Source organism: Seriola lalandi, unplaced genomic scaffold, assembly GCF_002814215.2.
Source record: "Seriola lalandi dorsalis isolate HSWRI2012SDOR001 ecotype SW California unplaced genomic scaffold, Sedor1 jcf7180002054927, whole genome shotgun sequence".
Lineage (NCBI taxonomy): Eukaryota > Metazoa > Chordata > Actinopteri > Carangiformes > Carangidae > Seriola > Seriola lalandi.
Window position 1 is genome coordinate 1,463,224 of NW_019525479.1, and position 13,412 is coordinate 1,476,635.

General features: G+C 38.6%; 1 protein-coding gene across 1 annotated transcript; it reads right to left on the minus strand.

Moving 5' to 3' along the window:
- Window positions 1–1,994: 1,994 nt before the first annotated feature.
- Window positions 1,995–5,563, minus strand: hsd17b10 (hydroxysteroid (17-beta) dehydrogenase 10). Its single transcript, XM_023392897.2, has 6 exons — window positions 5,511–5,563; window positions 4,061–4,225; window positions 3,407–3,571; window positions 3,167–3,295; window positions 2,940–3,048; window positions 1,995–2,432 (listed from the first exon to the last, which is right to left on the minus strand). Exons 1-6 carry the CDS (start codon window positions 5,532–5,534, stop codon window positions 2,242–2,244), a joined length of 783 nt encoding a protein of 260 aa, XP_023248665.1. The 5' UTR covers window positions 5,535–5,563; the 3' UTR covers window positions 1,995–2,241.
- Between the last annotated feature and the right edge of the window lie 7,849 nt (window positions 5,564–13,412).

Sequence of the window (13,412 nt, forward strand, 5' to 3'; positions counted from 1 at the left end):
ATGGGAACAGTGAAAATGCATCATTCATAGACGAATGTCTTAATCAGAAACGGAGTTGGTGAGATTGAATGTGCAAGAGAAATTTGTCGTAATAATAAACAGGAAATCTATTTTCTTAATTTCTCAAGTACCGAAGGCAATGCCATTAACGCTGGAGCCTATCGATACTCTGGTCTTTAGCCCCGGGGCTGTTTAATACCTTGTTTCGGTACATATCCTTAGCTATAAATGCAAACAGTGTATTTCCAATATGACAATTATTTTCACTCTACTTGAAGCAGTAGAAAACGTGATTCATCAGAATCACCTTCTTCCATTAGTCTGTGGTCCAGGTCTGACGCTCATGTTCCCATTGTTGTTGTTTATTCTATTTATTCTTTTTCTTTTATTTTTTATTTAGATGTTCATGTTCAAATGAATCTACCGAAATTGTGCAATGCCAAAACAATTGTAGAGGAGGTGTTACAATTAAAAATGTAGACAAGTATTAAAAAAGGGGTTACCTAAATTTTAATAGGAAATAAAATTATACATTTTCTACATTAATAAAATTCGTCCATAACAAAAGAAAGTAACTAAGACGATATGACACCCTGAGACAAGGCGCCCTTTAAAACTTGCTCATACTTTTCACCCGCAACACAATTGTGATGCAGCTGTTAGCTCGCGGCTAATGGCTCCTTGTTCTGTGAAGAGTTCACACACGTGCTCACGTGGTTTAGTGAAACACACGAAGACAACACACACACACACACATAATACCGCCGTGAAGGCCACTTACCAGCAGCTGAAGTTTCCCTTTTGAAGAGTGAAACAAAACTCCAATATTTCTCCAGCGCTGAGTCTGTCTGATGTGTCCCAGGTGAAGGCAGTGACCCTAGAGCACGTCATGGTTGACCTCTGGTGAAAGGTCATCATGTGACGTAACACTGACAGACGGCTCTGAAGCATAATACACCCACGCTCTGAAGCCAGCCACGTCACTTTATTTATAGCTAAATTATTATTAATTGTTAAATGTTGTTCTTGATTAAAAAAAAAAGGAACAACATAAAGTATGCCACTTATTGCAAAGGGCACTTTGGACATCCAGCTGCCCCCCCTCTGCATGTGCATGTCATAAATTATAATATACATAGTAGTTCAGAGAAATTATATCATTTAGAAATTGTTATCACAAGAGGACAATAACCCAACACATGTTTTTTTATGGGGTTAATTCAGCCAGTCCTCACACTCCAGACTCATAGTTTTGCAGAGGGTTTAGAAAAGAAGCCGCCACTCCAGTAATATCATATTTCTTCACTTTAAAATCATTGGGAAAAGTCACATTGATATCTATGTTTCTTTTAGAAAATACGCCCCAAATATTTTAGGATGCTTCATGCTTTGCCGAGGACAATTTGTACATTTTGTAGAAAGACAGTGAACTAATACAGAATAAAGTGCAGCCCATGTGTGATCTGAATGCAGACTGAAGAAGAGAGGAGTCTGTTCACGATGGCTTTGTGTACGTTTATAAAGGAAATGGACAGAAGATGCTCTGAAATCTTACCACCAGTCGCGTTAAGTGACTTCATTTATTCAAGTACTGTACATACGTACAATTTCATGTTACTTTCTACTTTCTTTGAGTATTTCCATTTCGCTTTTTACTCCATTACCTTATCTGACAGTTGCAGTTCGGCTGTTTGATATTTTTCACATTTTTAACATTTTACATTAAATTAAAACATGCAATGGGTTTATGAAATACAAGGCATTTAAAGGAGCTATTTGTATATTTTACTATTGATACATAGCCAAAATTAGCATTAGCAGCCATTTACTTACCTGTCTGGAAGAAATGTTTACAATTCAGCATCTCCTTTTTTTATAAAGTTTTTCTGTGGTGTTCCCTGCAGCTTCTCTGAACTGGCAGTGCACTGATCCAACGTCAATCAACCCAAACAACCCCTTTAAGGTCTTTAAGAAAAAAAAAATCTTGGAATAGGTATAATCAAACCCATCAGAGGTTTATTATAATCTGCATTAGTTTACAAAACAACCAAAGTGGAGTTCACAAAGCACTGCAATGCTCTGAATGATGTACAGTCTCATTTTTACAAACTTTCACACTCTCACACAATAAAATGGTGTTGATGATCCATGACAGTTAAACATAACATAAACATACCAGGCAGCCACACACATACACACACACACACACACACACACACACACACACACACACCATCTGTCTCAAGGCTGCATGCGAATGGCTCCGTCCAGTCTAATGACCTCTCCGTTAATCATGGGGTTCTCAGCCAGTGATGTCACCAGGTGGGCAAACTCTGCGGGGTCTCCCAGACGCGAGGGGAAGGGCACCTGTCGGGCAAGAAAGGAGCGCACCTTCTCTGGAAGCCCAGCCAGGAGAGGAGTGGAGAACAGACCTGGAGGAAGAAATAATTAAGAGTATTGATTTAGATGCCAAGGAAGTGTCATATCCCAAAGTTAAATCAGACATAGTTTTTACAGGGTTCACCAAGGTTCATTCAAGACTTTGCAATAGTAACACCAAATACAATGAAAAATAATACCCGTTGACAACTCGTTTTTTTATCCCATGTTCAAGGAAAAGGTTTGTATTCTCATATGTTCATATCAGTTCATCCTTGAGTCCAAGTGAATGTTTGTAACAGATTAGAAGAAATTCCCTCAAGGTGTTACTGAGATATTGTATGTACAAGAATGGGAAGATGGACAGACAACCCACAAACATGACATCTGCAGCCACGTCTGTCGTTGGCGCACAGGCATAAAAATATGAGTAGAGATTTAAAGATGATTTCTTAGCAGGAGCTCAGGATCCTACTAGACTCTATCTGTATATTTGTAGACAACATGTTCTAGTTCACCTACTTAATTTGAAAACTGTTATGTATTGTATGTAAACTAACCAGGTGCTATGGTGATGACTCTGATGCCCATGGGTGCCAGGTCTCGTGCGATGGGGAGGGTCATTCCAACGATGCCACCTTTAGACGCAGAATAAGCTGCTTGGCCGACCTGGAGCAAAAATGGAGAGAGAGAGAGATTAAAAAAATAAATAAATAAATAAAAAAAAAGCTGACAAACAGAGCAACCACTTTGTTATTTTTTAATGTTTGTATGTGTTTTAAATTACCTGTCCATCAAAAGCTGCCACACTGGCAGTGTTAATGACGCAGCCTCTGTGTCCATCTGCATCAGGCTCGTTCTTCCCCATCTCCCCCACAGCGAGGCGGATCACATTAAAGGTTCCTGCAATATTCACCTGCAGGAATACACACACACACACAAAAAAAAAAAAAGCAAAGAAATGTCACACATGACCGTCTGATGAGCTGTGGCTGGTTTTGCCATTTCTTCTGTCTGTCCATCTTACATTGATAACACGTTGGAAGTCCTCCAGGCTGTGAGGAAGGTCCTTTTTAAAGTTGTAGGTTTTGGCAGCCACAGCAATGCCGGCACAGTTAACTGCCAGGTCCAGCTTCCCGAACTTCTCTCTGGCCAGCGACACTGCTGACTGCACGTCTGCCTCTGATGTAACCTAGGAAATGACAAGGCCTCTTTTAGTCCAACGGCTGTTTCAGACCTCACATTAACTTGTATCCTGGCTGATGAGATAATTAAGATATTCAATAATACACGAGTAAATGCACTAAAGATGAACTGATGATACCACTCTTTGGTGCATGCAATCAAGGAACTACAGACAGGTCTGGTATAAATAATGAATAATGTACAGGAGCAGAACATGCAGCATGAACATGAACTACATGCATTCAGTACTGACAGTGTCGGTTGGTGTGAGAGTGCCATCTACTGAGCTGAGAGTATATTACAACTCCAGTTACAACTGTAGCCATGAGCTAGATTTTATTCACTTTTTTTCCCCACTCTGGTTCCACTGCAACAGAGTTCAAATTTGGCATTATGTGAAACAACTACATATTACCTCTCAAACACTCTATGCAGAGAAATAAACATACATGTTGTTTTTGTATCAGTGAACATGTCCAGATCTAATGTGACTCACGTCTGCAGGAGCGAAGGCACAGCGGTCTCCCAGACTCGCCGCCAGAGCTTGTCCGTCAGAGGAGGGCAGGTCCAGGATCACAGCAGACGCTCCGCTCTGCACCAGACGCTCCACAGTGGCCCGGCCCAAACCTGACGCACCGCCCGTCACCAGGCCAACCATGCCCTATTCAACACGTGCACACACACATGTACAGGGATGGGAGGGTGGTACAGGAAAGAGGAAAGACAGGGAATTAAAAATAAATAAATAAATAAATACAGGGAAAAACCTGGGTCACTGAGAAAGATGGATGGAAGGAGAGATAACTGTTTGATTAATTTAAAATGCAGAGGAGAAAACCTCACATTTTGTCATTAAGTAGTAGGACAGTTGGAAATCAATAGATGTTCTTACCCAAGTGAATAATTGCTCTTAAGAGCTGAAACACTTGGTCGATTTATTGATTAGTTGATCAACAGAATTGGACCTCATACAAACATGTCAAATATTCCCCATATTCCCATTTGCTGCTTCTCTTGAATTGAATTGAATATCTGTGTGTTCTGGACTGTTACTCGGACATTACAGGACATCAGATGCAATCTTTTTGGGTTTTAGAAAAAACATTTTTTAATAATATCTTGAGATAATCACCATATTTGACAGTGAGGTCTTGGAGTTATCTACAACAACTGAGACACTGTTTCTATTTCATTTTTCACGGCACCTCATAATAGGGTTTTACATCTTAAGCATGTCTCTGTAACGTTTGACATTTAACTCACATTTCATGTACACTGTGAGTTATTCTCTAAGTCGGTTTCTACAGCCCATTTTTTCCACAACGTCAAACCAGTGAGAAGAGCACGGACAAAAAAATAAATAATAATCGTGTGATATAACCATAAACTTCACCTTCTAAAACACCTTAGGAAGGTGACCGAGAACTTTTGTTTGGTTGTCATGAGGCGTCACAGATGTGGCATCACATATCGTCCACTAAAATACACTACACAAAACAAATCAACCTAAATAAATCAACAAATTATCGCGCCCCATGGCCATTTTTGTCCTGACGCCCTACATCAGTCTAAACACCGTGTCAGGCAAAGATTTCAGAGAGGATATCTTAAGACTAGGTTAAATATAATTATATGCAGGGTTAGACAGACTTAAATGCAAGAGGCAAATCACAATGCGTTTTATATCTAAGAGGACCGACCCTTTAAATAAATAAATGTGGTCTGCGGTGTCAAACACACGACGGAGGGCGCTGTGTAGACTGATTGATTCCCAACACGTTTGCTGAACTTCAGAACTACAGGGAAAACAGCCGGGCAGGAGGAGAAACACTGGCATACATCACAACACAGGCCCGTTATCAGCCTTAAACATCATATTCTTTCGCAGTAAATAACATAAACGCTGCGGTGCGGAGCTCAGACAGATTCATTTTTTCTTTCCTCACCTTGACACACCGAATGTTCGCCATCTTTGTTCGGACAGCGGCCGTGACGTCACACCAAAGATCGTCTATGTTCGCGAGGAGTCACTATTTGTAAAAAATGTTAAGGGCTCTTACGCAATCGTAATTTATCAACTAAGAAAATTAATAACGATTCTTATACATTATTTTATTACATATTTTAAAACCTATCCAAGACATGTTTTAAAGTGTAAAGCCATACAGTGTGAAAAACAAGATGAGTCAATCAACAGAGAATTAATTGGCAACTATTTGATAAACTATTAATCTTTTTTGTTCACTAATATAAAAGCAAAAATACCAAATATTCCGTATTTGTTATTGACACATTAATGCAGCAGTCATCCAATAATATAATGTAAGCTACAGCATAATAGTATAACTCTCTCAGGGTTCATGTTTCTGCACTATACAGTACTTGACAGTATAAGTGCATGTTTCTAATAATATTTTTTTATTTAGCATAAGAAATATTCACAATACAGGACTTTTGTTGTATGTGGTATTTTTACTTGAGTAAAGGATTTGAGGTACTTCTTTCACAAGTGGAATTTGTAATGTCATAATGTGGCCTTTAAGTAGTGTGCTAATACCAACTAATGACTGTAGTTACAGTAACAATTGCTGAACATGAAATGTTTCTTGAAAAAATTTTTTAAATACATAAATTAAAAAAAAATTCAGTGAAAATATGACCTTTATTAGCCAAATATGTTAACGTACGCAAGGAATTTGACTTTTGACCTTCTAACTTTTCTCAATGACTTGTACAAAGTTTCAAAAACTATGTTCAAGAAGATGTACAGCCAGCCAATGCAAGGACAATACAGATGAACATACATACACAATCATAAATATATGTAGTTATATGTATTTGTATACTGTAAAATCAGTGTATACTTCACGATTGAAGAGGGAGTTGTATCCAAAAACAAAGTCAGTGTGGGCGCTCTGTCTTTTTATGCCTCTTTGGTCACAGCATGGAAAGGACCGCTGAACCACGCCCTCGTGGTTCTGATGTGACCAATCGATGGAAGCGTTCAGGGAACGCCCCCCTTTTGTTATAGGTTGGTTATCAGGATAAATATGAGGGATGCTGTCCAATCACAGCAACTCTGCAGCTGAGCAAGGTCAGCTCAGGAGACCAACTGATGCTTCAGACGTTATTGTATATTAGATTTTATTTCCAATTTACAAATGAAATTTTGACTTTTAACAGTTTTAACTGTTACATGAGTGTCTTGACAACAGAGGCCTGAAATCCTGTTTTATGTACTGCTTAGCCAATGAAAAACCTGTAGTTTGAGACATTAATAAAGATTTTACTCAATGTATTTCGGCCTGGAAATCAAGATGGGTAGAACACTTTAAATACAAATGTCACAATATGAAAAAACAGCAAGGGAAACAGAAGCAGAGGTCTAGCCAATAAATATTTTTTTTTATTATTGATAAATCCATTTATTTATTTTCACAATTAACCAATTTATTTTAGGTCCAACCGGCAGTCCAAATCGCAGAGATATTTAGTTCAGAACTGCACAGATTACTTTATTAATCATTTAGTCAAACAACAGAAATGTAATCATTAGTTATTTTGAAAGTTAATTTAACAGGTTCAGTCATTTTTTTAAAGGGAGACTCCAACCAGTTTCTGGAAGCAGCATCTCCAATGAGAGAAAAAGCAAATTTTATATCACATATTATATATATATATATACATATATATATATATATCTAAATCATAGTAAACTGCATATCTCTGGGTTTTGGACTGTAAGTCAGAAAAATATGACATTTGGCACCGTCACCTTGGACTCTGGGAAACTGCGATCTGCATTCTTCACCAAGTTCTGACATTATACAGCCCACAAGATTAATCGAAGTAATCAGCAGATTTGAAACTAACAGTACAGAAACATTTAATAAATAGTTCATAACGCACCAATAGATCTACAACTAACAATTATTTTAATTTTCAATTAATCGATTAGTCATTTATCTATAAACTGTCAGAAAAAAAAAGGTAATCAAAAACTCCCACAGCTACAAGGTAACTTCTTAAATGAAATTTCCGATACATTTTTTGTTGATTGACTAATCAATTAATAACTAATCGTTGCAACTCTATGATATAGTTGTAAGCAGATGAATGTAAAAAATGTTTTGTTCATGTATTTGTCAACAACTGAGAAGTGGAGACTGGTGCGTGAACAAATGATGAATGACCAAAACATAGTAAAACACAGCTGTCATAAAACAAAATGTTATCATAGTAGATGTTATAATTCCTTACAAATAAAAAAAATATAAAATACTGTCCATTAAAAAAATGTTCTTGTATCTGGTTACAGCGACATAGTAGCGTGTTATAAAACCATGTATTAAATATATTTTGTACTTTGTCTATAAAAGCTAAATCGGGGGACTTAAAATAAAATGATAAAAATAATAATAATAAAATAACTAAACATTTGAATAAAAATTAATATCAGACATAGAAAAGCAAATATCTAAATTTAAAAAGCTGTAACTGTCCTTTTTTTAAAAACTTTTGTTTAAAAAAAAAAAAAAATTAAAGACCAACTATCAAAATAAGTGTACATTCATTTTCTGTCATCACACAATTTTTGTTTTAAATCAGCAAAATACATTTTCAACAGAAAATCTACCTATTTACTTGCAGATTCAAGACCTGCAATACAGGCTGTTAAAGAAAGAAGCATGTACCTGTCTGAAAAACACTGCAGATGCTGGAACACAGTGCATCATGCTGCCACATTGTGGAAGGCAGTAAGTTGTATAGTTGTATCTCCAAAATAGGGGTTGCAATATCCCACACCCCCACAACAACACAACTTACTACCTCACCACAGCACAGCTACAAACACATCTGCCCTGCACCAGGAAAACAGAACCCAAAAGAATTCCTGAAGATTTGTTGTCACTGTGCGAGGGCAGACTTGACATTTGTCCCATCTTTAAGTAAGTTTGGGTTTTAGTTTGTGATGTGTTTAAGTGAGCTGCAATAATGTCAGTGGGATTATTAATGAGACAGATGTTGTCTTCTGAAAGGTGTCCCAGCCAAGGAAACAGAATACAACCAGTAAACCGGATCTAGTATTCATTGTGCAATTTCTGACAACAGAGGCTTCAGTCCTTGTGGCAACAAGACGTGGAGGTGTCAGGCAGTCTCTGCAGTCAGGTGATGGTTTGGATGCCGTGAGAAAGACAGTAGGCTGTATAGTTATCTCCCAGATCTGGTGTGATCCTAAAACTATACAAACTACTACCTCATCCCACAGCTCCCCTGGTTCTTCTCTGGAGTCCAAATCACTGAGATCTTTACAATAACGAATTTAAAAACCCATATCTATCAAGGACAGGAGTTACAAGGTAAGACGTGAGGAAAAAGAAAAGGTGACCGGTCTGAAAATGTTGAAGCCTACTTCTCAGAGGCTTCCTGTCCTTGAGGGGGGTCTCCAGTGCCAGACCAGAGAACTAGGATACAAAAAGAAAAAACCACATGCTACAAGGAGCAGGACATGATGGACTGGCATCTACACAAACAAACATGAACCTAACCAACATATATTACTACATTACTAACGCCTGCAGCTTGTATCCTAAACCAGGTGAGGCTAACAGGCTAACCTGGGCACTACCTCAGCCTCTCAAACTGGTTAACACAAGCTATTTGATGTTGTTGACATTACGGCTACATTTATTATATGAGTAAGAGCGAAAACTAGGTGCTGATGATGCAACGGAGTGAATTTAGCATGTAAGCGCAGCGTGTCTTGGAAGTCAGCTAAGCAGCTAGCTGACAGCTAGCTGGAATTGGCGGTTCTCGACCTCTCAGTCCGGCTGTTGTCACATCCGCCGTCCCGGAGACACTCACGCAGACCCGCGGCTGACTGTCTACAACGGTGAGCTTTTCCCCCCCAACTCGTCGATTACGTGTGTGCCAACCCTAAGTAGCGGGGTTTACCTCAAGCCTTCAGTTAGCCCAGGTGGCTCCGCTATCATCCTCGCCATCTTCCAGGCGGAGCGGGTTTGTGATCGCTGGTTGAGAGCTAGTGGCATGTTAAAATATCTCGAGATTTCCGCGCCCGGAACGAGACTTCAGCCGCAGCCACAGCGCAAATCACCGAGACTTTATCCTATGAAAAAGTACTCAGATCCTTTTACCAAAGTAAAAGTATCATTACCACGTAGTGGTAGTTCTCCATTAAAAGTAAAAGTTCCACTGTCTGATAAGGCGGGGTTTATAAGCTGTAATTAATGACTTTATTAATGGTTAATACATCATTTACTAATGCTTTATACATCAGTTAAACATGGGCGGATTATGACACAATAGGCCCAACCATGCAGCTCGGAAGTTTGTGTATCTTAATGTTTGTTAGCGTCTTTTTGTGGTCGTTTTGAGTCTCTTTTTTTGTCATTTTGCATCAATTTGTGATCATTTTGTGGTAATATCGTGTCTCTTTGTGCTCATTTTGCATCACTTTGTAATTGTTTGGCGTCTATGGTTAGTTTGTGTCACTGTGGTTAATTTGCAATCTTATGCAAATAGACGAAATGATTGTTTGACCACTTTTATTCCTGAAAAGGGCCATTTATAGACTGCTTAACTACAATAAAACAAGCCACTTAGAGTTAGGTGTACAGTATGATTACATAATGATTTCAAGATTTCAAAATCAAAGCGAAAGTAAATGTAAAAATCACAACACTGGACACAACAAATACTTTTTTTACTAAAAGAATAAATTTTATTTCAGCACTGTAAGTCATTTCCCAACCAGTACAAACATGACTGCCATCTTTGTCTCTTTCTGAACCATTCCTCCCCTCCCTCTGTGAGATCAGACCACCAACAGCCAGACAAATAAAAAAAAAAAAAAAAGCTTTCTTTTTCTCGTCTTTACACAAACAGTCTGGTGCTTCCATAATGCTAACAATGATGACAAATTATACCAACCATAATTATAACAGCAATAATGATGATGATAATATTTCTATAACAATAATATTATGGATAAATTTAACCCTTTTTGCTGCACAGGTAGTTTTGGGTGGCCCTGGGAACTCAAGTACATGCACTGGTACACATGTTGCTGAGGGCGTGATTGACCAACGTGACAAGAAATGGCCCACAATGATCAAATGGAGCCCCTTACTGGGACTCAGCCATAGAGAGAGAGAGAGAGAGAGAGAGAAGGGGGGCTTATACTGGAGCTTGGGGGGCTGTTGAGGGGGGGAGTGGCAGTGTAGAGAGAGAGACAGACAGAATAGGGACCTTAATTCAAACTGGACAAAATGCTGTGAGAATCCTGCAATTAGATCAGAACAGGTACAAAACAACAGATGATTCCTTTCCACATTCTGTATGACAGACATTAATACTGTTCAACTTCTACAATACTACATAGTACATCTCTATTCTGGGACTTTTGGTTCTCTTAACATTGTCAAACTCTTCAGAAATGCTCCCATTTTTGTAGGCACAGAGGCAAGGTGCTTTCATCCAACTGACACAACTCTCATCATTTCATTTGAGAGGATTGAATTTTCCTCATGTCATTTCAGCTGAGATGGTTTGTTGTTATGCCTTCCACTTGTCTTCGACAAGAAAATCACCAAAGAATTTAATTTATGTGGATGATAAAGAAAGCTCTGAGGTTGATCGCAGTAGCAAGTCTTTTAGGGCTGCAACTTATGTTTTTGTTCATTACAGATTAACCTATACATTATTTTCTCTATTAATCAATTGTTCAGTCTATAAAGTGACAAAAAAAGTGAAAAATGTACATCACAATAAACAAAACCCAAAAGTGACATTTTTAAATTCGTGGTTTTGTTCAAGCAGCAAGTAAAAACCTAAGGATTTTACTTTCACGTAAGAAAGAAATTGAAATGCAAAAATGCTTGTTTTTACTCAACCATCAGTCCTACACAGAAACATATTCAGGTTACCATCATGTAAGGCAAAGGTAAGCCCCAAATTCTCACATTTGAGAAGCTGGAACCAGTTTTAAAATCAAAATTGTTGCCAATTAATTTTCAGGCACTCGAATAATCGATTTATTAACTAATCATTGCAGCTCTAAAAGAAATCTTCACAACTGACAGAGCATGCTTTGTATTTTTACTTAAAAAATGACTCAAATAGTTGCCAATTAATTTCCCATCAATCAACTACTTGTTTCAGCCCAAGTCTTTTCTCCTGATTTTTATTTCTGGCTCACATTTCATCTACTGGAAGGACAACCAGTCTCAGATTTGTGTTTTGAGGAAAACTCAGCCACTTTCGACAGCCTCCATGCCCACTTACAGTATGAAGACTCAGTACAGCTCTGTGTGCTCTGTCAATCTGAGTCTGGGGAGTTAAAGGCAAGTTTGAGAGAGCGCAACAATTTACATGTAAGAAAAATGCAAAAGAGGGCGCCAAAACCCCAGCAAGAGTGAAAGCATATTTGTCAGGTGTCGTTCTTTCCTGTGTATTAGTGTAGATCTGATGCGAGCGTGTGCAGTGGTTCACACAGCCTAAATTCAGTCAATGAAGAGCTCACAACTGAGCGAAAGCGAGCAACATGAGCGGTGAATCTACCCACAATGCCTGCAAAAGACAAACTCACTGTCCAAACCTGCCTGCTCATTCACTCACTCACTGTCCGCGAACACACTCCGTTCCTTCTTCCCTGTCTGTCTGCGTCTCCACAACAACCACAGTGTAAAGACACTGTTACGTCACAGACTTGTCAGATAAAATCACACGTGCTGTAATGTCATTATATATATACTGTCTCTTATACACATCTGGGGCGGGACTATAGGGAATTTCAAGGGGGATAGAGGGGGATGCTAGGTGCACTTTGGTTCTCAGGTGTTTACAAGAGATGTTTCGCTGCTTTGTGCAAGGGCGCAGAGTTCAGCTTCGATTGATAATGAGTCGACCACGAAATCGTTATCAGGGATATTATGAGAATCAAACATAGTGCAGACAACGATTTTCAATTCGAAAAAAAAAAAAAACCAAAACGGGCAATATTTACTTACGTACATCATAAATGGTGAAGTGGTCTAAAGATGCCATATAAAATACAGGTAAGGAAAATCGCAATCATTACAGTTCAAATCTCTAGGTTGGCTAAGCGTATTTCAGTACTAACTGAAGCAATGGTAGAAGGATTAGATTAGAAGATGTAATAACATTAAAAATAGTAAGAAAAACACATTTGCACAATTGAATAAAACAGTTTTGATTTTTTTTTTCTGATTTTTTTTTCCAGACTCTGGCTAGATACATACAGAAACTGATTATCAACGTTAATATAACCTTTACTGTTAGTTGGGTTGATTAAGGGGCGGGGCAGCCCAAAGAGAAAAAGAGAAAAACGGCCAATAGTAACGGTCCTAAGGGCTAAAGGAGAGGCAGAGAGGGAGGTGGTAAGAGTGAAAGAGAGAACTGAAATACAGAGTCGGGGGGGGGGGGGGGGGTAACCTGTGTGTAAAATATCTGTATTTGTGTGTGGCTGCTTTTAATGCCAATCAATGGGTATGATGTGTGTGTATGTGTGTGCACGTGTGAGCATGTCATCTATGAGGAAGATACGAGGGCAGAGAAAAGAAGTGAATGAACAGTTTGGGGGGAGGGGGGTAGGGAGGAGGGCAGGCGAGAGAAAGTGTCATAGCAGGAAGATGAAGGGAGTGGGTTGGGGGGGTGGGGGGTTAGGATAACAAGCATAAAAATCACTGATCAAATATCTATCAAACTAAAACAGACAAGGACAAAAGAGGGACACTACATCATGTATTGTGTTGACTTTTTTTTTTCCATACTAGCTACTGTGTAACTCAGGGTTTAACATCTATGTA